The following is a 25,078-nucleotide window of genomic DNA, read 5'->3' as shown; positions in this document are numbered from 1 at the left end:
AAGCAAGCTTCCTCTTAAGATACCTGGTGCACTGTTAGGAGCAGGCAAAATTACTGGCGTAGATGAAAAACTAGGTCGTTTTGATCCAAGACCTGATGCTAATAAGGCACTTTGAATAGAATCTGGATCTATACTTTTCTTTTTTTTTTTATCTTTGTTTTTCTTGTGATCTTTCCTGATTAACCAGGGATCTGAAAGTTAAGAAAAGATGTGTCAAATCATTTGTGAACGAAGCAGAATCTTCAAAGGCAGTAACACTTGAATTTTCTGTATTAACTGGTAACTTATAATTGTCACCAGCTACACTGGTCCAGTAGTACATCCAACACACCATAAGGTACAATGCCAGAGTTTGAGGTTAAAAAGCACTACACAAAACGGAGGCCACCATCTCCCATAAATGAGATAAACTACCAAAAGACAAACAAGCTTGGGAGTTGTCCACCAAGCAAAGATGAGAATCTGTGCGATGATTTGTACTGCACGGGGGGGGGGGGAAATATATATATGTATGTATATATATATATATATACATATATATATATATATATATATATATATATCTCCCATTTCAGACACAGAGATAAGTATCCTTTAGTTTATATTTAACCGACACACTTACCGTCTTCGTCATCCTCACTAGACTCATCTCTGAACGGGTTGAAGTCATCATCGTCTCCGGAACTCATGTTTTTTGAGCTCTCATAGTCACTTTCTTCATGGTCAGACGCGTCAGATTCACTCCCACTGTCATCAGAACTGCTACCAGTAAGGCCACCTACTTTTCGTGCTTTTTTGGCTTCTCGGGTTATTTCTTCACCTACCCTCAAACCCCCAAACAAGACAGTCAGCCCAAACACACTATTCTAAATATCCAAAAAACTACATTTAACTCATGAGTTATTCAAATGAGAAACACAGAGGGGGCGCCTAGGTGGCTCAGTCGGGTAAGCATCCAACTTCGGCTCAGGTCATGATCTCATGGTTCGTGAGTTCAAGCCCCACGTCAGACTCTATGCTGACAGCTCAGAGCCTGGAACCTGCTTCAGATTCTGTATCTCTCTCTGTGTGTGCCCCTCCCTCGCTCACTTGTGCTCTCTCAAAAATGAATAAACATTAGAAAAAAAAAAGTTTTTAAATCACATGAGAAAACAGAGGAAAAACATTTCCTTAAGTACATAAAATTCACAAGTGTTAACCTTTTAGACTCCCGTAAGAAATCAGGTTAAGTTTAATTATTAAGAAGAAATGAAACATGTCAATACATATCCAAGACTGCCTTTAAATATATGTTTCAAAACAAATTCAGGACAACAGACACAAAACAGAATCTCTGGCATTTTCACACAATCCAACTGCATATCAGGTTGAGAGAACAGACCTAATAATTATAGGTTTATAGAATACTTAAAAAATAAAATACCTTAAAAAAATAACTTACGGAATACTTAAAAAAAATCTATAACACACCATTTTAGAAATCAAACAGGGTGCTGATTTGAATTATTTTACTGAATATTCAGAAAAGAGATCTGGAACAAACCATTAAAAGTTCACATATTAATGGTATATATGGTAAGAACATAACTCAGCAAAGGGAAACGACCACGCGACCATTTAAGAGGCCACTGATTCTAAAACACAGCATTACTTTTTGTGCCACTACCACAAAAAAATGTTCTCAATTATAATAACCAACCCACTTTCAAGCAGATTAAAAATGTAGGGGCACTTGGGTGGCTCAGTCAGTTAAGTGTCTGACTCTTGATTTTGGCTCAGGTCATGATCCTAGAGTCGTGGGTTTGAGCCCTGCTTGGGATTTTCTCTCCACCCTCCCTGCCCTTCCCCAGCTCGCGTGCTTTCTCTTTCAAAATAAACTTAAAAAATGTGAAAAACATGTACTTACAACAGATAAAAAAAAATTAAGGCTCAAGTATCAGCCACTGTGTTTAGAATACACAGCATCACAGACATTCCAATGGAAGTTATCACTGTCCTAGAGAAAGCCTGTGAAGTTAACTTTTGTTTCTTAATGTTTATTTTTGAGAGAGAGAGAAAGAGAGACAGAGCATGAGCAGGGGAGGGGCAGACAGAGGGAGACACAGAATCCAACGCAGGCTCCAGGCTCTGAGCTGTCAGCACAGAGCCCAATGTGGGGCTCGAATTCACGAATGGTGACATCACGACCTGAGCTGAAGTCAGATACTTAACCGACTAAGCCCCCCAGGTGCCTGAGAAGTTAACTTCTGAAAGCCAAACGTCTTACTAAGCATCTAAACAGAAGCTGAAGTGTGCATATTATAAAATGTCTAGTAAGCACGGAGTGTATTCTTAAAAATAATAAATTAACAAATGACTCTTTAAAGACTGTAAAAACACCGTATGTGTGTATGCATATGCAGCTATAACAATAGCAAGGCCCAGATTTTGCTGTGTATTGCCCACTAGCTATGTGAACCTGGCAAGATTCCTTAACCTCTTAATCTTTCTGTGCCTTAGTGTCCTCTGTCTAGAAAACAAAGAGCAAGACCTATTTTCATATGGATCCCTTGTGGGTTAAATGAAACAATGTATGGCCAGTGCTTAATATAGTGCCTAGCACCAAACTGTTCAAGTCCTGATTTAAAACAGGGAGTTACTTGTGTGTTCAAAACCACATAGGCAACAGTGAAAATATACAACTACATGCCAATTTAAGGAAGGCGGCTCAATCCCAAAATATAGCTGCTTCAAAATGCTCAAATTTACACTATTTTCAACATCATTTAAAGAGAAAAAACCCACCTTTCCGCTTCTTCACTTTATTTTCTTTACAAGGACTGTCTCTTGGTGAACTATTGTTACTCGGAGCTGTCAAATCGATTCCTAACAAACTATACAGTTTTTTTCGATCTGGAGCAGGGAAGTGTTTTTCAATTAGTGACTGCAACACTCCTCTGTTTATAGGAGAAAACAAGTGACAATTAGTGGTTCAGTTTGCCGAATAGTTTATTATATACAAAGTCTTACTGAATATATTTTTAAAATACATTTCCTAAAAAGTAAATACTGTATACTCTGTTCAGTTTTACAAAACAGTGATAATCCAGCTGAAATAACTTTAATATTGTAGGTCAACGCTAACTGAAATAAAGTTCAGGCCAAGCCAAATATGCAATTTTTACATTTTCCAGTAACTACATTAAAAAGTAAAAGAAAACTAGACAAACGTTTTTTTAATAATACATTTCAGGACATATTTTAGTATTATATATATCAATGTATCATTTCAAAATGCAATCAGTGAGATGTAAAACATATACTTTAAGTCGTTGAATGAAATCTCCTGTGTTTACACTCACAGCGTTATCTCAATTTGGACTAGCCATTGATAGGCACCCGTGACTAGCTCCTACCATTTTAAACAACATAGTAACAGGCACATAAGTACAAAAGACAACAGATTAGTAGGTGCATGTTTTGTTTTTAGAAGCAGTTTTGGATTATATCCACCTTAAAAGGAACCACTTGAATATATCGCCTGAGGCAAAAGATAGGTGGGGCGAAGGTTATTTTGCTAATTTTACTACCACAGTTAACATGGCTAGGGTAGGCAAATAAACTGAGAAACGATGTCTAAAAACTTCTTTTTAAAACTCTTTTTGAATATCCCATGATTGCGTGCAATTTTTATACACAGATTACTAAACTGGGGCAAACTCTACTTATTGTTCGTGCGGATAATGGTAATTTCAAACACACAAAGCTGAAACTAAAACAGAAACTAATCCAAGCTGTCACACATTTCCAAGATCTACAAGACAAAAATCATACCCTTCCATTAGTTCAAATACTGGGCACAATATTGTCAAAATGCTTAACAACTGAGCATTCGTATGTTGTTTTCCAAAGGATATACTGTCATGGATCGCACAGAACTGCAAAAACTAAGATCAGAAAAACTTTAATGATGGTATGGATGAATCAAAACTTTTGCCTCCAGGAAATGCGAACACTTAAAACTAATCTAAATAAAAACTTAAAACCAAAAACATTACTTGGCAGTTGAAACGAAATCATTCAATTCTCCTCCACCCTCCTCCAAGGCTTCTAATGTTCTAGCTTCTCCTGTCGACTGCAGACCAATTACGACACACTGGAGAGAAAAACAGAATTATAAATAATACAACGCATGTGGTTTCTTAAGATGTATTTTACATATTTAAAATAGTTAAGAAAAAGGATTTCAAACAAGAATGACCCATTATTGTACATACGTGCTCATTTATTTATTCTGTATATATCTGAGGCATGCTACCATGTGTAAAAAACTTAGCTAGGAAATAGGATTACAGCAGTGGACATAATTAAAGCCCCTGCCTCAGTTCTGTGTACTTCAAGTATATCTATATTTTGCTGAAAAGAAAAAACTGTATGGCAATAAATACCCACATGTCATCAGTAGTTATATCTATGGATGGCCAAATTATAGTGGTTTATTTCTTTATAGTCTTTTGAGCTATCTAAATTCTTTAAAGAAATGTGTATTTTAAAGTCTGACTACATTAATACTTTTACAACTCTCAGAAAGAGCAGGCTTTCCAAGCAGAAAGCCTGAACACACAAGACTAGAAAACATAACCAAAGAATAAATCTATTAATGTGTTCTTCAACTTACTTTTCCATTCTTGATTTCTTCTCGAGCTAGTTGCACAACCCTTTTAACTTTGGATGCTATACACAAGTATTTGAAAAATCTCTGGTGAGCAGACCAGAACTGACCCCACATGGATTTCTTCATGCGTTGCTCAGCATCAATCAGATCTGCAGCTTGCTGAAATCGCTCTCTGGCAATGACCCACTGAAGATACACAATCAACATTTTAGATATTTCATCTGTAAGTGTGAATTATTTAAAAATCACTGATTCGGGGCACCTGGGTGCCTCATTCGGTTAAGCGTCCGACTCCTGATTTTGGCTCGGGTCATGATCTCACGGTTTCTGACTTCGAGCCCCGCATCAGGCTCTACGTGCACAGCATGGAGCCTGCTTGGGATTCTCTCTGTCTCCCTTTCTGCCTCCCCCCTACCCCACCCCCGCTCGTGTACTCTCTCTCTCTCAAAAATAAATAAACATTTTTTAAAAATGACCGATTCAAGCAAAATAATGTTAGGCACAAGACTACTTAACATTAATTTAATAAACCAACTTCAGTAGCTTGGGAAGCTCTAAACAAATGTTTTTCAGGATGTTCACAGTTGCCTCGAAACTCTTCTTAGCAACTACAGTCATTTTAGGGAATAGTTACACTGTAATTTTAAAACTATGCGACTTAAATAAATGGCTTTTTAAAAAGTTTATGCATTTAAGTGATCTCTACACTAAATGTGGCTTGAACTCATAACCCTGAAGATCAAGTCACATGCTCTTCGACTGAGCCAGCCAGACACCCCATTGTAAATAGCTTTTTTGTGCTGTTTTATTTATTTATATTTACTTGAAAGAGAGAAAGCGCACGTGCACAAGCGGTGGAGAGAGGCAGAGGGGGAGAGAAAGAATCTTAAGCAGGCTCCACACCCAGCATAGACCCTGATGCGGGGCTCAATCTCATGACCATGGAATCATGACCTGAGCCGAAATCAAGAGTCAGACGCTCAACCGACTGAACTACCCAGGCTCCCCAATAGCTTTTTTCTCCTAATAAATTACTTTAACAAAGAGAAAGCTTAGAAAATTAGGAAAGTAAGGATCTGGTGATTTATCTGTTGTTTTACAGCAAAATATACTCTCGTGGGCTGACAGACATTAAAAATACTAGGAATTAAGAAATAACTTCTCACCAGCTTGACTGCTTTGTTATACATTTTCACATAGCTCTGAGAAAGAAGAACTTCCTCAATTTTGAAGGTCACTCCAGTAAAGCTCAGCTGTCGAGCAATGTACATTCCTCTAAGTTTCATATCCATAGCAACTATTTCCATGGCACCAACACCTCTGAATAAAATTAAAACACACAGTAACTATCATTAAATATAGTAGGGCTTTAATATAAGTGGAAAAGGTTTTAGCAGTAACACCTCTCTTAAACTGCAACTGAGAACAAACAGCATATACCGTAAACTACATTACCTCCGTTCTACTGCTTGGATAAAATCACTGAATTCTCTAAATGGAGTTCCCTCACCCCATATTCCAAGACGGTTCATATAGGCCATGTTTCGTGGTTCAGAAGCACCTGAAAAATCCCAAAACAAAACATGTTATAGCTGAATAAATAACTCACACATGTATCTTTCAAATAAAATAACAACTCACCAGTGGCACTAGCATAAACAACTCTGGCCTTTGGCAATTTGTTCTGAAGCTCTAAAACTGCCAAGCCTGTCTTGGTTGGCTTCGAAGAACCAACAGGACATAAGTTTTTTGCTTTATGGCATTCATCAAAGACTATCTGTACAGAGTGAATTAAGGAACACATCACAGTAGCAAGTATTTCTAATCTTTAAAGAAGACTTAACTTTTATTTCCTTAAGGTCTTGGGGAACATCCCAAATTTCTGTGGTAGAGGAGTGGGCCAAGTTCAAGATAATCAGGAAGGGAGAGTTGCCACGGATAATAAGCCCCTGAGCATTAACTTTTTAAAATAATACCAACATACCCATCATACAGCTTTGTAAAACCTGTAACATTTTACCTTATTTGCCTCAGATTCTTTTTAAGATCACAAACATAAATGAAGCCCTCTACGTGCCTCTCTTTGACGTAACCCCTCCCTTTCAAGTCTCAGAGGCAACCTCTCATTTGGGTATTTCTCTTAACCTGATATTTAATTCTTGATTAGAATGGAGGAAAGGATCCACCCTGGCAAGAAAGGTCCACCACACAATTTTGGCAAATTCTCTAAGTAGAAGTACAATTGGTAACTAACTTAATGAGCATTTTAAAAACTGGCATTCCTCATGCAGGACAGCAAAAGGTTTGCCATGGGTAAATAGGTTTGAACATCACTAAGTTCAGTTTTTTCCCCTTAGTCGTCTCAGGTGCTTTACTATATCAATATGCACCGTGAATCCCCAAAAAGAGGAATACAGCATTCATCACGTCCCACACCTCTTAACATTTCCCTAAACCAGGAGCTTACATACTGGCCTCCTATATGGCAGCTACAAAACAGAATCAACTTTCTGACCCCTTGGATGCTGAGCTATCCTAAAAGCTCTCATCCCAGCAATTGCAGTTAACCTCAGGATGTAGTTTTCCAAAGGTTTACTCTCACATGCACTTTTGTGTCATTAAAAAACATAAAAACATTTATTGAAAAGGATACCACTCCATCGAAGTCATCACCACACCAATGCAGAAGTTGTTTTAATCTAGTTTTGTATTTACCACCAGACTGACTTTCACCAATAAGGGAAGAATAGGTAGCAAAAATAACACCCTTTTTCACGCTCCCGTTATGTTTGGAAGAAATTTTTCCATATTTAAACTAAAAAAGAAAAAAGAAGTTATAAATATACTTTTTTCTCTGAAACATTTATCTTATCTAAGCTTCTATAGCAGGAAACTGGTGAGTCTATCATGGGTTTTAGGGAAGTCAAAGGACCCCTAAGACCACACACAAAATTTCTTCTACGTACGTATACACACACACGTACCATTGTATATATGTACGTACACACACACATAACTTCATGACATAAGGATCCAGTTTTCATCAAAGTCTCAAAAACCTTTTTTTTTCTGAGAGAGTGCTGGCAGCGGAGGGGCAGAGGGAGAGGAAAAGACTCCCCTAAGCAGGCTCCACACCCAGCAGGGAGCCACCCAGGCCCTCCTCAAAAAACTTCTATCAACAACAACAACAAAAGATTACAGGGGCTCCTGGGTGGCTAAGTCAGTTAAACATCCTACTCTGGATTTCAATTCATGTCATGATTTCGCCCCCATGGGATCAAGCCCCGCATGGGACTCTGTGCTGGATGTAGAGCCTGCCTAAGATTCTCTCCTCTCTCCCTCTGTCCCTCCCCTACTCCCTCTCTCAAAAACAAAACAAAAAGCCGAAAGGTTATAAACCAAGCTCCCCTCTAAGAAAAAAGTCACGATATTCATTTTACAAATATTTATCGTGCACTTGCTATATGCCAAGTCACTGTCAGTCCTGTGTCATATATAACGAGCTATGCCGGTCAGTTTTTTAGTTTGAGCTGTCGGTTATCAATTCAAGAACCGGCACCACCAACCCACTCAGTCATACCCCACCCCAAAAAGCCGATGATGAGCAAGGCGACACTGAACCAACTTAGGGCCACAGGGAATGCTTGTCCTTACTTATTTTCAAAAGGCTAACGGGGAGGCACCTGCAGGAACCAGGTCTGTCTATTCCACCCTGGTAACTCCAGCAGTTGGTGCACAGGAGGAGGTCAGTAAGGGTTTGCTAAATGAACATGAACATTCTTATCACAGTAAACTGCTTCAGATACCTACCCACATTTTCTTCCACTTGACAGTATTCTTACATAAACGCAGGTACAGATACACAAATCTACCAGACAAATCTCAAATCAGTCTCCAAAAGTCAACAATTCCCTATGTGCTGTGATGGGCACACTACCTGTCCACATGGCTTTACTACAGTGCACCCTTCCACACACAGTTGTGAGCTTCAGCATATAAAGTCACCTCAGAAACAAAGACCAACACCGAAGACTGAGAATAAACTCCGTAACGACAGAGACAAGGCCTATTTTGTTTGTCACCACCCAACCGTACCTGGCACAGTAGCTGACGTACAGTAATCCACAACCCAATGAGAATGGCCAGCCCTCAACTAATGCTTTCTGTAAAATAACTCACTTCATCTTTGTAACTCTACAAAGTAGAACCTGTTATTATTCCAATCTCACAGATGAATCAATATTTACTGAATGACTAACTGAATAGAAAACTTTCATACCTTATTTAATGAATGAACCAAAATGTTTTTTGCTCCAATATCCCTCAAATCTCTTTCAGCATCATACTTCAAGTCATTTGAAACACTGAACCTGCCACATAAAAAAGAAAAGGAAAAACACACACACACACAAATTAAATGCAAATTCCATCAATCCAGCAGTACTCAGGATAAATAAAACCAGGCCTCGACACTTAAAAAATACACCTACTCAGTAATAAAACCCATCTCACATGCGTAAGTAATTATTCACAAAAGAAAGCTTACACAGTCTTTGGCACTTACTTACCATAATGCTCTTTTTCTACTCAACAAATAATTTTCATAGATGATTCCTGCTATCGTCCTTCCTTTTCCTACACCAGCACCATCACCTATTAAGAAGCCAGCACGATCTCCATTAGGTAGGAATGTTTCATGTTGCTAAAAAAGAGAAAGTTGATAATTAATCTACTCCTTCAAATACCTTAGTCATCAGTCTTTTAAACAGGAAGATATTAATGTGATTTATGCGTATACAAATGACATACGCTTTGGCTTAGTATGAATACTTTCTTTATATTTACTAAGTATTGTTTCTTGCCACACTCACATGCACCAGGTAACTGAAGTCAACAAACTGGTGAGCTTCTCCCATACCTGTTTCAATGCTTGCAGAGTCAAATACAAACTTTTAATCACACATAAGCATGGGGGATGGTTAGCTGTTTGGCCATTACTTATTTTACAGAAATGGAGTACGACAGAAGCCCTCTCAAGACAACTAGCATAACTCTAATTCATGGTCTTAAAAGACAGTACCATACCCATACACCAATACCACAGTTTATTCAAACACCCACAAGGGTATGGGCTTTTAAGTCTTTCCCAGCATTCTACCACCAAAGTTAAAAAAGCTGCAACGAATAGTCATCCACCAAAAACAAAAACAAAGTCAACCACCCATCTATCCATCTCCTTAATATATATGTTCTCAATCTAATAGTTCTGTCGAATAGACTTCCAATAATACACTTGTTACCTCAAAGGATATATGTTATTTTTTCAAGCAAGCTCTGCGCCCAGCGTGGGGCTTGAACTCGTGACCCCGAGATCAAGAGTTGCATGACTCCAAGATCAGAAGTTGCATGACTGAGCCAGCCAGACGCCTTAAGATATATGTATTTTTAATTTTAATACACATTCCAAAAAGGCTGTAACATTTGTCATTTCTAGTAGAAACGCGCACCTCCTGAATCCATGCTACCTCTTTAATTATCAGACACGTGAAACTTCTATAAAAATCACATTCACAAGTTTTTCATGCAAGGAAAACTTAACCTTTGCATTAAAACAACTGTATTATATGGACCAGGATTCAAAGATAAATATTGTATGTAGCTACGAAATATTATTGCTTACCTGCGCTGCATAAGTAATTGCCTCAAGCTGTAATGCTGATAACCAGCCATTATCAATGGTTTCTTCAGAAATGGATGTTTTGTACCAAACATCAGGAGGAGTAACACTGGATAAAGAACTAGTTTCCACTACAGCATCTGGATGACGTAGGCCAATTTTTACTGAACGAAAAATTAAAAAAACTTCATTTTAATTTTTCTAGGTAATAACACTTCTAGTTTTATTATATGATATTGCCATATTTTTCCTATCATAGAAAAAGTAAAAGTAAATAAGTAACTATACACTTCAGGATTCTATAAAGGTATTGATGGGTGGTAAATTACTATTTAAATTTGACTAAAAGGACCTATTTATCAAATACTCATGCTTTAAATAAAGACCCGCTGATTAAAAAAGTCTAGAAAAATATGGACTTGGTTCATACCATCAGGTTCTCCAATAGCAACAAACACAATCCTAGATTTGGGAATTTATTTGAATGAATCACTCCCTTGCATCAGTGAAACAAAAGTTTGGAATGTAATTTTATTTTGAAAGGGATTTTAATGGAAATCTTGGCCATAAAATTAAACAGCAACTAATTCCCCGAAATGCATTATGTGAATAGCTTTATTTATTTATTTATTTATTTAATTTTTGAGACAGAGAGAGACAGAACATGAACGGGGGAGGGGCAGAGAGAGAGGGAGACAGAATCGGAAGCAGGCTCCAGGCTCTGAGCCATCAGCCCAGAGCCCGACACGGGGCTTGAACTCACGGACCGTGAGATCGTGACCTGAGCTGAAGTCGGACGCTTAACCGACTGAGCCACCCAGGCGCCCCTATGTGAATAGCTTTAAACAGAGATCAGCAAACCTTTTCTATATATGGTCAGACAATAAATATTTCCAGCTTTGCAGAGTATCTGGTGTTACTGAACATCGGTATTGTAGCAAAGTAAAAGCAGCCATAGCCAAAAGCAGCCATAGCCAAAAAATAAACTCACGCGCATGGTTATGTTCCAATAAAACTTTATAAAAACAAGCAAAAGTCCAAATTTAGTTTGCTGACTTTGGTTTCAAGGGCCACGGATAAACTCTCAATCCTTTTATGAACTATTATGGGTGGGAGGGGGAAACTACCCATTTCGGATACCACAACCTGAAGTTCATAGTTTAAAAATTTATACAGGTATGTAAGTATACGTGTATGTATTATTTTTAAGTAGCTTCCACATCCAACGTGGGGCTCGAACTTACAACTCTGAAATCAAAAGCTACATGTTCTACCAGCTGAGCAAGCCAAATGCTCTTTAAAGTTCGTCAAAAAACAATTATTTTTACTGTATGTTCACTAACTTGGATTTAAATTAAAAAATAAAATTTAATTAAAAAAATTGTTTTTCTTTTACTTCTAAAGTTCATTTTAGGGGACCTGGGTGGCTCAGTCAATTAGGTGTCTGACTCTTGGGTTTCAGCTCAGGTTTCAGTTCTCACAGTTTATGACATTAAGTCCCGAGTTGGGTTCTGTACTAACACCATGCACCTGCTTGGGGGTTCCCTCTCTCCCTGTCCTTCCCTGGCTCGCTCTCTCAAAATACATAAATAAACTTAAATAAATAAATAGAGACACCTGGGTGGCTCAGTAGGTTGAGCGTCCAATGTCGGCTCAGGTCATGATCTCATGGTTCATGGGTTCAAGGCCCCACACATCCAGCACTCTGCTGTCAGTGTGGAGCCCGCTTTGGATTCTCTATTCCTCTCTCTTTCTGCACTTTCTCCTCTCCCACTCACATGCATGCACGCTCTCTCTCAAAAATAAACATTAAAAATAAATAACTTCTTTTTAAATGGCCAGAAAATTATGGGAGCTTGAAGTCCATACACAGTTGGTAAACAGATTTTTTAGTTCAAGTGGTAATATTAGTGGCTTTTTATAGAAACTCAGAGTACATAAAAGATTCTAGCCATGTGTGTATTTTTTCCATCTTATCACCACCATATAATGAGAGTGAACATTTTTTTTTTTTTTTGAGAGGGAGGGAGTACATGCTCGAGGCAGGAGGGAGGTGGGGAGAGGGAGAATCTCAAGCAAGCTCCATGCCGAACTGAAGCCCCACTGGGCTCAAATGCACAACCATGAGATCGTGACCTGAGTGAGCCTAAATCAAGAGTCGGGCACTTAACCAACTGAGCCACCCAAAGTGAACATTTTTCTACCAAAGTTAAAAACTATTAATTTTCAGTTTGACATAGTACAGTGGTCACTAAAAAAATAAAACATGGTTGTTACGCCAAAAAGGGAGAAATGTTAATGTACACTATTGAAATAAATAGCACATTGTATTTTTAAGATTCCCATGCTTTTGTTTGCATAAAGTATATAAAGCTAAGGTACAGACTTACGCCTCTATAATTCACTATGATTTTATACCTGCTGCTGACATGAGCAAAATTAACTTGAAACAAAATAAAGCCCAAGCTTTTTTACTCTTAGTTTTGAAGGACTTCAACCCAAAACAGTTTTAACTTTCTGTAGGAAAAAATACACCAGCAAAATTTTCACCTAGATATTTTAAAACCTGTAATAGTTTAAAACAGATTATAAGGCTCACACTTGTCAAATTCCAAGGTACCCAATATTGATAGATCCTAATCGGTAATAACATGTGTGGGAAAGTTACTTAAGTTCAAGAGGAACCCAAAAGTCTTTCATCATTTTGACAAATCCCAAAGACATACGTTTTATTGGCATATATTCTGCGTAGGTTTCTGCATGACCCATTTCTTCTTCATCTTCCTCCTCTGGTTCATCTTCCTCTTTCACAACAGGGACCTTCTGTAACATAGAGCATAATCAGAGACTGGAGGTCCAGCCAACACACAGGAAAACTCCTCTGTAGGAACACTAGCAACCTTCAGTCTTGGAAACATGATATTCTTCTTCTATGTTCCCTCAAAGCTGGATCATACTTTGGTTCTTCCGTGCTTCTCTGATGAGCAAAGATAATCCATGCCCTACTCTCAGCTCTAACGCACCGCTGGGTCACATCAGGGCTCCACCTTCCTTCCAGTCACTACCTCTCAAACTACTCTCCCCTTTGCCTACCACCCTCCCTGATGCCCAGAACTCTTTCTAACCTTAGTCCTTGTCAGTTCCAGGAAGAGAAGGACCAAAAGGCTTAGGAAGGAAGGTGGATGAGCCCCAGCAGCTCATCCTACAACATCAATGGCAGAAACCACTGAAGCCACACATCCCACCCTCATTTTAGCGAACCTTCACGTCACCTGTCTTCTCTCCCTCGGACACTGAAACTAAAACCCCAGAAAACTCTGGATTTAAAGGTTCTTCTGAAGGACGGAGCGTTTACTTCAGACATCTGTGTCTCCACAAACACAACAATCACATATAAGAAAGCCTTATCACTTACTCTCTAATCCTTGGCACACGTGAAAATGAAATGGGGAGCTATTAGTTAAGTACACCAGGAAAACTAGAATAAAGCCAGACTGTCCTAGACAACTTGTGTGAATGGTTACCAATCACATGTTCCTTTTTTTCTTCACAGAATCTTAAAGGAGGAGCGGTAGGGAGAAATAGGGGAATAGAAAGCCCCTGAACAAGCCTCTTTTCACTACAAGTAAACCAACACCAAAGATATTTATTAATGTGCTTGTTCAAGAAAGACTATAGAGAAAAATCTGTGAAATCCAGTATATCCAGAAAAGGAGGGGGAAAAAAAAAAAAAAGAGAGAGAAGCCAGTCAGGCCCTACAGGCAACGCCAAGGATAACAAAACATCGAAAGGTAAGGACAGGCTCTTCGATTTCTTTATATTTTGTCTAGAGTTATGATGGCAAACAGATGCTCAATAAAAGTGGGAAGGAAGAGGGAGATGGTAGATAAACATCCAATCAACATCAATCCATGGAATCCTTAGGAAAAAAATCCAAAAAAGTTCCGAATGTTCTTAGAAAGTATGCCAAAATAAAACTCAATTTCAGAAACCGGAGACAAAGTGGGGTTGGCAAAGAAACACATACAAATCCTCATTCTGCTGTTAATTTGTGTGGCCTTGCTTAAATCACTTAAATTCTGTGTCTTCCCCATCCCACCTTCAGCCCTTTCCTCACGTTATCAAATAAGACTAGGGGACCTGGGGAGCTCAGTGGGTTGGGCTTCCGACTTCAGGTCATGATCTCCCAGTTCGTGAGTTCAAGCCCCATATCGGGCTCTCTGCTGTCAGTGCAGAGCCCGCTTCAGATCCTGTCCTCCTCTCTCAGCTCCTCCCCCACTCATGCTCTCTCTCTCAAAAATAAATAAAACACAAAACATTGAAAAAAAAAAAAAAAAAAAGAATGCATACTATGCTAAATGACCAGCCTCCTTCCTTCTCCCTCTATCTTATCTTCCCTTACCTGAATTAAAAAAAAAAATCACCAAGAGTGTTAACTGGAAGATAAGCTGGTGTACTGTCTGGTCACAAAATCCAGGGACAGACAGGTAAATTTCAAAGCCAATAAAAAGGCAACTGAGGGTCCCCAAGCTTCAAGTCAAGGAGATAAATGAGGGGGAGTGGGGAGACTGTGGTACCTGCAGAACGCCCACCCAACACACAAAGTCCACGTTCCTACTCAGCCAGGAGCCTGTTTAGGTGGGAATGTGGGCGCATGGTGGTCAGGTACTCCTGTTTTTCAGGAGAACCTGGAAATCAGAGGATTTTTATGTGGTAGCAACAAATTCAAATTTTTTCAAAATACTGTGGAGTCCCACCCAACAAAACACATCTGTCAACTGGCTTTGGTCCACAGTCTACCAGTTTGTGATCTCTGCCAGAGATACAGATTTTTTTTTTTTTTTTAATTTTTTTTTTTTTTTTCAACGTTTTTTATTTATTTTTGGGACAGAGAGAGACAGAGCATGAACGGGGGAGGGGCAGAGAGAGAGGGAGACACAGAATCGGAAACAGGCTCCAGGCTCCTGAGCCATCAGCCCAGAGCCCGACGCGGGGCTCGAACTCACAGACCGCGAGATCGTGACCTGGCTGAAGTCGGACGCTTAACCGACTGCGCCACCCAGGCGCCCCCAGATTTTTTTTTTTTTTTTAAAGTAAGCTCTATGCCCAGTGTGGGGCCAGAACTCAAGACCTCAAGATCAAGAGTCACATGCTCCACGGACTGAGCCAGTCAGGCGCCCGTTAGATGTTTCTTTCTTTCTTTTTTTTTTAAAGTTTACTGGTTTTGAGGGAGAGAGAGAAAGGAGGGACGGAGAGAATGAGTAGGATAGGAGCAGACAGAGAGAGAGAGAGAGAGAGAGAGAGAGAGAGAGAGAGAGAGAAATTCCAAGCAAGCTCCACGCTGTCAGCACAGAGCCCGACGTGGGGCTTGAACCCACAAACTGGGGGATCATGACCTGAGCCAAAGCTGGATGCTAAACCAACCGAGCCACCCAGGTGCCCCTCTTTTTTTTTAAATATTTATTTCTGAGAGAGAGAGAAAAAGCACGAGCGGGGGAGGGGCAGAGAGAGAAGGAGACAGAGTATCTGAAGCGTGCTCTGTGCAGAGAGCCCCATGCAGGGCTTGAACTCACGAATCGAGAGATCATGACCTGAGCTGAAGCCACCCAGGCACTCCCGGTTAGAGGTTTCTTAACTGCAAGGACAACAAAGAACTTCTGGCATATTATGGGCAAACATAAGCTGAACTGGGAACCTGAGTACTACATACATTTTTTAAAGAAAAACGCGATCTCAGGGTACGTAGGTGGCTCAGTTGGTTAAGTGTCAGACTTGGGTTCAGTCATGATCTCATGGTTCATGAGTTCAAGCCATGCACGGGGCTGTCTGCTGTCACAACAGAGCCCGCTTGGGATCTTCTGTCCCCCATTCTCTGCCCCTCCCTGGCTGGTTCTCTCTCTCTCAAAAATAAACTTAAAAAAAATTAAAAAAAAAAAGAAAAAAGAAAAACGCAATTGTATTTTCTAAAAATCAACTTCCATGTAAGTTGCTGGCACACAACTATTAAGTAAACTGGGTCCGGCCAGCATTCACTCTCCTAGTCCCTGTTCAAAACCTCAGGCACAGACGGCTGCGCTGTGTCTCCAGTTCCTTATTCCGTCCCCAAGTCTTAGCAATCCTCTGGTATTGTTACATGTTTTCCTTTTGTTCTTCCCTCTCACCTTGTTCCAATCATTCTCTTTGTAGTCCCCCAGGTTTAATTTCTAATACTTCCTTCTGGAGTACTTAGCCAAAGGGTCTCCCCCCCCACCAGCCCATCCTGAGTCACTAACAGGATCCTCCACTTCCGGTGGCCCCGACTGGTGTTGCACCAAGTCCAAATCTTTCAAACTCAACTCAGAACCCTCCAAAGTGCCAAATCCAACTATTCGAACTTCCTCATGGCTTACGGTCACCTAAACATATAGCCATCGCCTCTGTGCCAATGCATTAGCTCCCTTCCTAAAATGCCCTCCTACAGTCTCTCCAAACTCAACACCCAATCTCCATTATATCTCTGCCACAAAATGAAATCGTCGCAGGCCATTTGAGTCCAGGGAGACCTCCTCTTCCTCCAAAGTCATAACCCTAATTGTGACTGTCCCAATGTACTTTTTGCTGTACCTTCTATTACCACTTACACCATGTGCTTGTCAAACTGTGTGATTATGGAAGGGGGAACCACGTAGCATACCTCTTGAACAAACCCACCACACACATGCAGTGTTAGACACAGCAATGAAATAAATGTACAGAATTAGTTAACCCAAAACATACAACATTTCCAAACTATAAGGAAAAAGATTACTTGTAACTAGAACATTATATGATCTGACAGCTCAGAACTAGCCATACATGCAAGTTCAATCCTAAAATGGACCGTTATCTAACACTTTTGGTTAACTCACATTGTCTTTGTCTACCAGATGAGATCCACAAAAAAAGGATGTGAGGACCGCGTGTAATACTACACCCTATCAAATATGCAAGTTATTATCACCTTGTTCAGTAGGTTAGTTTACTGCAGTGAGATTTAATGCTTACTCATTAGTTTATGCAGTTGAGTAGCCCCCCTTCACCCCAAAAAAGTTTTCTGAGGGTTGTTTTAGAGTACTTTTAGCCAAGTGTACTTCCATAACACAATACAGATACAGCTTTTAAAACTCACCATGGTTGGGGAAAAACTCCTCATTTTCATGTCGTTTATCCATATTCTCGCTACTTCTTTATTCGAAGACTCCTTCTTTACTGTACCATTGCTTACATCAGCTGAGGGGGAGAGTCATTACATTTTAGAACGATTTCTGAATTTCTTTTCCAACAGTTTTTTTAAAACTCAGTAGTTTACCCACTTCACAAATGAAAAAATACCGATCTGCTTATCACTACCTTAAATTAAGCATAAGGATAAAAACACGCAAGGCAATGTGTTATCGTGGAGGTAAGAATTAACCTTAGAAAACAAGTTACCTTAAACGGATATGCGTGTACAGGAAACGTGAAAACTATCAAAAAGACACCTTAATCAGAATATCTGATAGTTTCTTTCAACACAAACACCAAGAGCTAGCATTACTTTGGGACACTTCACTTGGTTCATCAAAAAACCCCACAAAACTTGGTATTATCACCAAGACAGAATCAATCTCACCTGAGTTGATGATACTTGCTTTCAAGGCAAAATAATTCTTTCTTGGAAGGAAAAAAGAAAAAAATTTGGAAATTCTACGTTCCTCCTCTCCTCAAAGATCCGAACAATGAATTTTTTCTTCTTCTATACCAGTGGTTTGCAAACTCTTTTTACACACAGCAAGAGAACTGAATCCTTCAATTCGAGTACTAGGCCAAGGAGAACTTGACTGAGGAGTCTAGAGCCCCGTAACCAGCCTACATCCCTGAAGTGCTCGCTTCAGGTACCTGGGATCCTTGAGACCACAGTGTGACAATCACAGCAGGAGGACTGACCGGATCTGATCTATTCTACCAAAAGATAGGGAGTGTTTGGAGGCCTGTCACTTGGGACTCCAAAATAACAAAGTGTTAACAAAATAAGGAGGTCAGAACAGAGATAACGGATTTATCTGTTTAACGTTAACTGTGGGAGAGCCAGTGAACAGTTCACAGAGTTACAGAAGCGGACTCAGAACCCAGAGACCCAAACAGCTCATGGCTCCAAAAGGCGCAACACCCATAGCTAAGTGAGGGAGGAACATGCAAAATCTTGCTCTTTGCAGTTTCATACTTTTATTGTTCTTCCCCTTTAGTAAAAAGATGATCCTCTGCTACAACACAAAAGTATGCTTATCTTCGGCATTCACTTACATGTTTCTTTTTCAGCCCTGGTCTAGTCTGACGGTTTCTCAGGCTTCCACACAAAGATGGCCTTGATTTGTACTCTTTTGTCTTTTTAAAATTACTCCACTGGATGTGGTAGATGTTACTGTACTTACTAAGTATTACTGGATCAGCTCCAAACCTATCCTGTTTTGTTTTGCTTTCTGAACTTCCCTCACAATAACACAGTCTTCTTTACATTATGAGGACACGTGCTCTGAGGGGTAGAATGCTCAGAAAGCCACTCAAAAAAGCAGCAGTATTTCCTCAAACCCAAAAACTTTTAATGAAAGTTGCTTCCAAAACTGATCACCCCACCCCACCCCTAAGTCTCCCAAGAGCCATCCCAGATGCTGCCCTGCACCCCAGCCAGGTCAGGGCCACGGTCCTGCTCTCCATGGCAGAAAATAAAAATCTGTCCTAAGGCAGTTAAAATTATTTTTCAGTTGGCATCCAGCTGCCAGGCTGCAGTTAGTTCAGGACAATGACCTTGAGTAAACTATAACCATAAAGCCACAATGGTATGGACTCAAAGAAAAGATTAAATAATTTGATATTTTTAATTGCATCTCTCACTGGAGACAAAGTTAGTTCTACATCGCGCTACAAACACTTTTTGACCACTGCTTTCGAACGCCCCAGGCTTCTTCTTTATAAACATAAGCACAACTTCCAAGCAGTCAATTCTGTCCCTAAATTATATATTGGTCTATATCAGGTATTAGAACTTATTTAGTTCCCACAATTAGAAATACAAATACCTTTTTCCTTTGGAAAAAGGAACTGTACAATACCTATCACCTCATTCCAAAACCCTAATAAGATGCTATTTATGTGCCAGTATAAATCATCAGGAACCTCCATTCTACCTCCTTAATCCAAACATACAATAATCCCAAAGAAATCTACTTTAAAAAAAGGCACCAATTCCTATGCTAAAAACTATACAATAGTGGTCAGCTCAGACTATGACTGAGGTCAGTTACCATTTCCAACAGTGCCTGCCATGGTACTGTTACACAAAAGGCACTCAAATAGGGGCGCCTGGGTGGCTCAGTCGGTTAAGCGGCCAACTTCGGCTCAGGTCATGATCTTGCAGTTCGTGAGTTCGAGCCCCGTGTCGGGCTCTGTGCTGACAGCTCAGAGCCTGGAGCCTGTTTCAGATTCTGTGTCTCCCTCTCTCTGACCCTCCCCCGTTCATGCTCTGTCTCTCTCTGTCTCAAAAATAAATAAACGTTAAAAAAAAAAAAAATTTTTTTTAATAATAATAAAAAAAAGGCACTCAAATATATTTCAGCAGAATGTAGAGGGAAGGAAAGAATATCCCTCTTAAGAGTTCACATTTTTCAGTTTCTAAAACTATACTACTAAAATATGACATTGCTAAAATTTTTAAAAACACCAATTAATTCTATTTTACCCTTAAAAATTACCTTAATACACTAAACACGAAGCTTCCTCTGAATGTTCCACTTAAAACTGTAACCTCTTCCTGCCCTGTACCCCATTTTCTATTTCTTTCCACAGAGCTTGTCCGTATCAGACGTACTGTATAACTTATTTTGTTTATTGTCTGCATCTCTCCACTAGGATGCAAGCTCCATGAGAGCAGAGATTCCAACAGTTTTTCTCCCAGCCATAGCCTCAAAACCCCAGAACAGTACTTGGCATATAGAAGGCACTCAATAAATATTCGTCGAATAAATGAGCAACAACAAACTCCAAAGAAAAACTACAAAATCTATATTCTTTATACATAAATGAACTCTTTAAAAATGTAATCAAACCACTGTGGAACTTTTTCCCGTTAAACCTTATCCTTAAGATATTCTGGATTAGCTAGTGGTGATGGTTTAACAACTGTGAATATACTATAATCTACTCAACCGTATACTGTAAAAAGGTAAAATTTATCGTATGCACGTTATATTTCAATAAAGCTGTTTTTTTTAGAAAGTTATTACATGGGTGCTCATTCTTCAAAAAAAATGCAGTAAATTATTTTATAATGAAAACATATGTATTTTAAAAGGGAATTTACTAAATACACGACTATCCACAAGCAATGAAGCCAGTGACAGGCAAAATCAAAAAGCTGTAAAAGTCACAGTAAAGCAGTAAAGTATCAGTTTAAAGCCAGTTACCTCACACATGGTCCAAGGACCACCAGCAATAACACCTCCAAAAAGCTTGTTAGAAAAATGCAGAATCTTGGGCCCCACCCAGACCTACTGAATCTGATTCTGGCTGTGAACAAGATCACATAAAGTTTGAGAAGCACAGATTTAAAGGACCAAGAAAGTGTTAACCAGTTATTCCCAGTATATAAAACCAGTATCTCATGGTGTTAATGATTGTAGCCACCTGGAAATTTCATATTTTACTTCAAGGTAAATGCTAAGGCTTCTAAATTTCTTCTTCCTTTGTACTGTATAAATACTGTAATTGTACAGAGTCATGCAGACATCTCCTTCCTGCCCAGTTCTTTTAAGACCCAAGCAAACCCTTAAAAACACACTGACCTATCTTACCTCAGGGAGACAGGTGACACCAAAGAAAACAGAAAGACTTACTAGCTGCTGTTGCAACTGGCTGAGCAATATTAGCTGGTGGCTTCAGTTTCATGAGTTCGTTCAGACTATTATTTTTTAGTAGATCCTTCAGCTGAACCTGGTCTTTTGAGGGTGCAGAGGTCATGGCATTTCGTACTGCTGGTGCTGAGACTGAAGGGCGTGTGTTTGCAGTAGTCTGGATAAACTTTGTTAATGTGATGGTCTGCCTATTCGTTGTCACAGGTGGTGTTTTAGTCATTACAATTGTAGATCCCAAGGTCGGAAGCTGATTTATTTGATTCAGCACAAATGTTGTAGTAGATGGAGGCTGCTGCTATAAAAGAAAACCATAACACATCAGACCACTGAGAAGTACTTTACTCTCTAACACAGCCTAGATCCACACACATGGAAGGCCATTTAAAAATCTAAAACTAGGGGCTCAGTCAGTTGAGTGTCTGACTCTTGATTTCAGCTCAGGTCATGATCCCAGAGTCATGGGATCGAGCCTGATGTCTGCATGGAACCTGCTTGAGATTCTTTCTCCCTCTGCCCCCTCCCCTTGCTCACTCCCTCTCTAAAATTAAAAAAAAAAAAAAAAAGGGGGGGGGGCACCTGAGTGGCTCACTCAGTTAAGCATCCAACACTTGGTTTGGTTCAGGTCACGATCTCATGGTTTGTGGATTCAAGCCGCGCACTGGGCTCTGTGAACGTGCTTGGGATTCTCGCTGTGTCCCTTCCCTGCTCCCATGCGTGCACATGTATGGGCTCTCTCCCTCTCTCAAAATAAATAAACATTTAAAAGTTAATAATAAAAAAATAAAATTTAAAACTGACTTTCTTACCAAACTATTGGTGCTGTATTTTTAATTAAACATGCCTAACTATAAACTACCAAGTTAAAACACACCATTTTGAGGGGGGGAAAAAAGGTATAGTAGTAGTGTGACATTTTCTATAACTGTCAGGGGCAGCAAGCATAAAATAGGACTATCCCAAGCAAGCTGTGATGTATTGCAACCCTATATAATACAAGGACTAGGAAGAGAAAGTATTTCTAATCCCAGCACTGCCTCAACTAGGTCAATAACCTTAAGCAAATCACTTCACCCCTGGAGGCCCAGGCTCTCTGAAGTCCATTTTCCATTTCTAACATTCTGTGATTCTTATACAATGTTTTCTTTGCTATCATACAGACTATACCAACATTTAGAACTTAAAAGAGAAAACTACCAAGCAGCATTTTTTTTTTTTGAAGATTTTACTTTTAAGTAATCTCTGCACCCAATGTGTGACTTGATCTCATGACCCCGAGATCAAGAGTCCCATGCTCTATTGACTGAGCCAGCCAGGCAACCCCAAGCAACATTTTAAATACCTATCTTGCATGAATGATCGAGGGAATCCAATATCATCAATATCAAACATTGGTGATAATACAGGTACCACCTCTGAGCCTAAGAAAAACCATATAGCATTTTATTTTTTATAGTTGGGGGGTGGGGAGGGAACATTAGAAGCTGGACAAAAATGCAGGAAAAAAAAGTCAAAGATTTGAGAATGATAAAATATCTGTGATCTTAAACGACTGAAGTACAACTGAGTATTTTTATAAATTTCAGTCTATTTCTACTTCCTTCCCTCTTCAAAGTATTTGGTATTTTTCCATGACTCCTATAATAAGAATTTTGTAGGCTGCCACTTATCCCCCCTTTTTTAAAGCAGGGAACTCTTTTAAAGATTTAAGTAATCTCTACACACAATATGGGGATCAAACTCACAACCCTCACATGCTCTTCCAACTGAGCCAACCAGGCGCCCCACCACTTACCACTTTCAAATAAAACCCTCGACGATAATTTATCATAATTATCAAATTTTTAACTAGGATGTCCTTTACACCACTAGGCTTAAGTTCATAAATGCTACGTTTAAGGTAAACTCTGTATTTAAAGCACAATTATGATCACATAATGGACAAAAGCTGAAATAAACAAGGAAAAATTAAGTGCAGTGGGTTAATGTGTAGTTCACAAATTTTATATCATTTACAATGAGTAAATTCAAAAATTTTCTGTTTTGTCCTAATTGTCTTTTGATCAACATAGCTACCAGAAGAATGAAAGCATTATTTTAGCAAGTAGGATGTGAGAGTAGCATATTGGAAAGCAGCAAAAAGCAGAACCAGTAAGATAAAAATGACTTCATATTATAGGTTATTTTCTGACTATGATCCTAAACCATTTCAGTAACAATGTCAAATGTAAATCGTTCTTACCCTAACATTTAACAGTGCTGGAGTAGGTACTGTCTCTTGTTCTGGTTTAACAGGAACTGCTGCTTCAGTCTCCAAACCCAATTCTAATGCACTAAGTGGCACTGACTGGGGAGAAAATAACATCAGAGAAAGAAATAAAATATGATGGGAGTGAACTGTTTTAAGAACCAAAGATGTATTCATTTTATTAAAACAACAAAAACAAAAAAGTTTTACCCTCAAAAAAATATGATACCAAGTATAAAGTAATAATCTTTCCAAGTACAACATCTTCACAAAATTATGCTAACACCAGAATCTTATTTTAACTTTCAGAGAAAGTATATAGTGAAACCTCAGAAGGTCCCCAAGAAGTACAAAGACAACTAGTAAGGAAATTAACAACCCTCCCACAAGAACTCTAAATAATACGTCTCTCTTATATAAATATATATGTATATCAGAGCAGAAAATGTCTTAATTTTTCACTGCAAAAATGTCCCTCTCATGAATGAAGACTAATAACATAAAAATAACATGCACATGCATATTTAAAATTATGTCTTGGGGCACCTGGGTGTCTTAGTCAGTTGAGTGTCCGACTTGGGCTCAGGTTATGATCTCATGGCTCAGTTTGCGGGTTTGATCCCTGCATCAGGCTCCCAGAACCCACTTAGGATCCTCTGTCTCCCTCTCTCTCTGCCCCTCCCTAACCCACTTACACACGTGCGCTCTCTCAAAAATAAACATTAAAATTTTTTTTTATGTATCTTAATACCTATTTCTGTAAGTAGAAATGAAATTTAAGCAATCTACTTTTTACAGAGGCTTTGGAAAACTCTTACCTGCTGAACTGGAGGAGTAGGTGTTGGAGTTGCAAGCCCTGCATCTCCACCATCAATATCAAAGAGGTCATTCGGACTAATTCCACTCTCACTCAAAGCAGCAAGCAGTAAATCTTGCCCTGGCTCCACCATCTTTAGAACAAAAGATTTAATGTTAACATAAAAAACTTAAAATGACAATTAACTCTCTTCTAAATATAAATGAACATTTTCTACTAGATCCATTCACTTGATATTTATGAAGAACCTGTTACATATCAAGTAAGAACGACTAACGAGAAATAGTCTCTGATTCCAAAAAATTCACAAGATGGAAAGGACAGAGAAATATGTAAAACACAGCAAGAGTATTTGTGTACAAAATGCGGTGGGAACAGAAAAGGAATGTTAAACTTGGCCTGGGGAGAGAGGGGACAAAGACGACCGGGAACTACTGAGTCTCAAGGAAGAAATCACCAGGTGGGGGAAGCATCTTCTGCACAGTGCATTACAATTTATGGAGGCATGAAAGACATTAGTACTTTAAGAACAACGTTTATGAGTAATTTACCATTGGTACGGAAGCTCAGAACAGAAATCCAAGGCTCAGATAGGTGATGACGAGAGATGAGGAAAATGTCACCCACAACCTTCTATACAATGCTAGAGAGTTCACTTAATCCCGTGGGTGGTGGGGGTCACTGAAGAGTTATCAGATAGAAGACTGCAGAACACAGTCAGATTTGTGACAGGTTACTCCACAGAAGTATGGAAGCAAACTGAGAATGGGTAGAATAAGAC

At 39.2% G+C, this 25,078-nt stretch overlaps 1 protein-coding gene across 3 annotated transcripts in view; it reads right to left on the bottom strand.

Moving 5' to 3' along the window:
- SBNO1 (strawberry notch homolog 1) overlaps positions 1-25,078 on the bottom strand; it is a 53,624-nt gene that overhangs the window by 21,270 nt on the left and 7,276 nt on the right. Inside the window, exons 2-18 of one of the 3 annotated variants that reach the window (XM_042961531.1) lie at positions 24,299-24,430; positions 23,475-23,579; positions 21,218-21,530; positions 17,479-17,579; positions 13,058-13,154; positions 10,335-10,495; positions 9,223-9,356; positions 8,934-9,024; positions 7,308-7,469; positions 6,296-6,431; positions 6,110-6,215; positions 5,821-5,974; positions 4,658-4,840; positions 4,038-4,135; positions 2,785-2,936; positions 623-820; positions 24-191 (exon numbers count right to left, since the gene is read on the bottom strand). In XM_042961531.1, the coding sequence (XP_042817465.1) occupies positions 24-191; positions 623-820; positions 2,785-2,936; positions 4,038-4,135; positions 4,658-4,840; positions 5,821-5,974; positions 6,110-6,215; positions 6,296-6,431; positions 7,308-7,469; positions 8,934-9,024; positions 9,223-9,356; positions 10,335-10,495; positions 13,058-13,154; positions 17,479-17,579; positions 21,218-21,530; positions 23,475-23,579; positions 24,299-24,430 (2,491 nt within the window). The remainder of the gene's footprint in view (positions 1-23; positions 192-622; positions 821-2,784; positions 2,937-4,037; positions 4,136-4,657; positions 4,841-5,820; positions 5,975-6,109; positions 6,216-6,295; positions 6,432-7,307; positions 7,470-8,933; positions 9,025-9,222; positions 9,357-10,334; positions 10,496-13,057; positions 13,155-17,478; positions 17,580-21,217; positions 21,531-23,474; positions 23,580-24,298; positions 24,431-25,078) is intronic. The other 2 variants (XM_042961533.1, XM_042961532.1) reach the window with 2 other exon arrangements.

This window comes from Panthera tigris, chromosome D3 (assembly GCF_018350195.1).
Source record: "Panthera tigris isolate Pti1 chromosome D3, P.tigris_Pti1_mat1.1, whole genome shotgun sequence".
Lineage (NCBI taxonomy): Eukaryota > Metazoa > Chordata > Mammalia > Carnivora > Felidae > Panthera > Panthera tigris.
The sequence above is the reverse complement of the archived record's forward strand: the minus strand, read 5'-3'. Positions and strand labels throughout refer to the sequence as shown.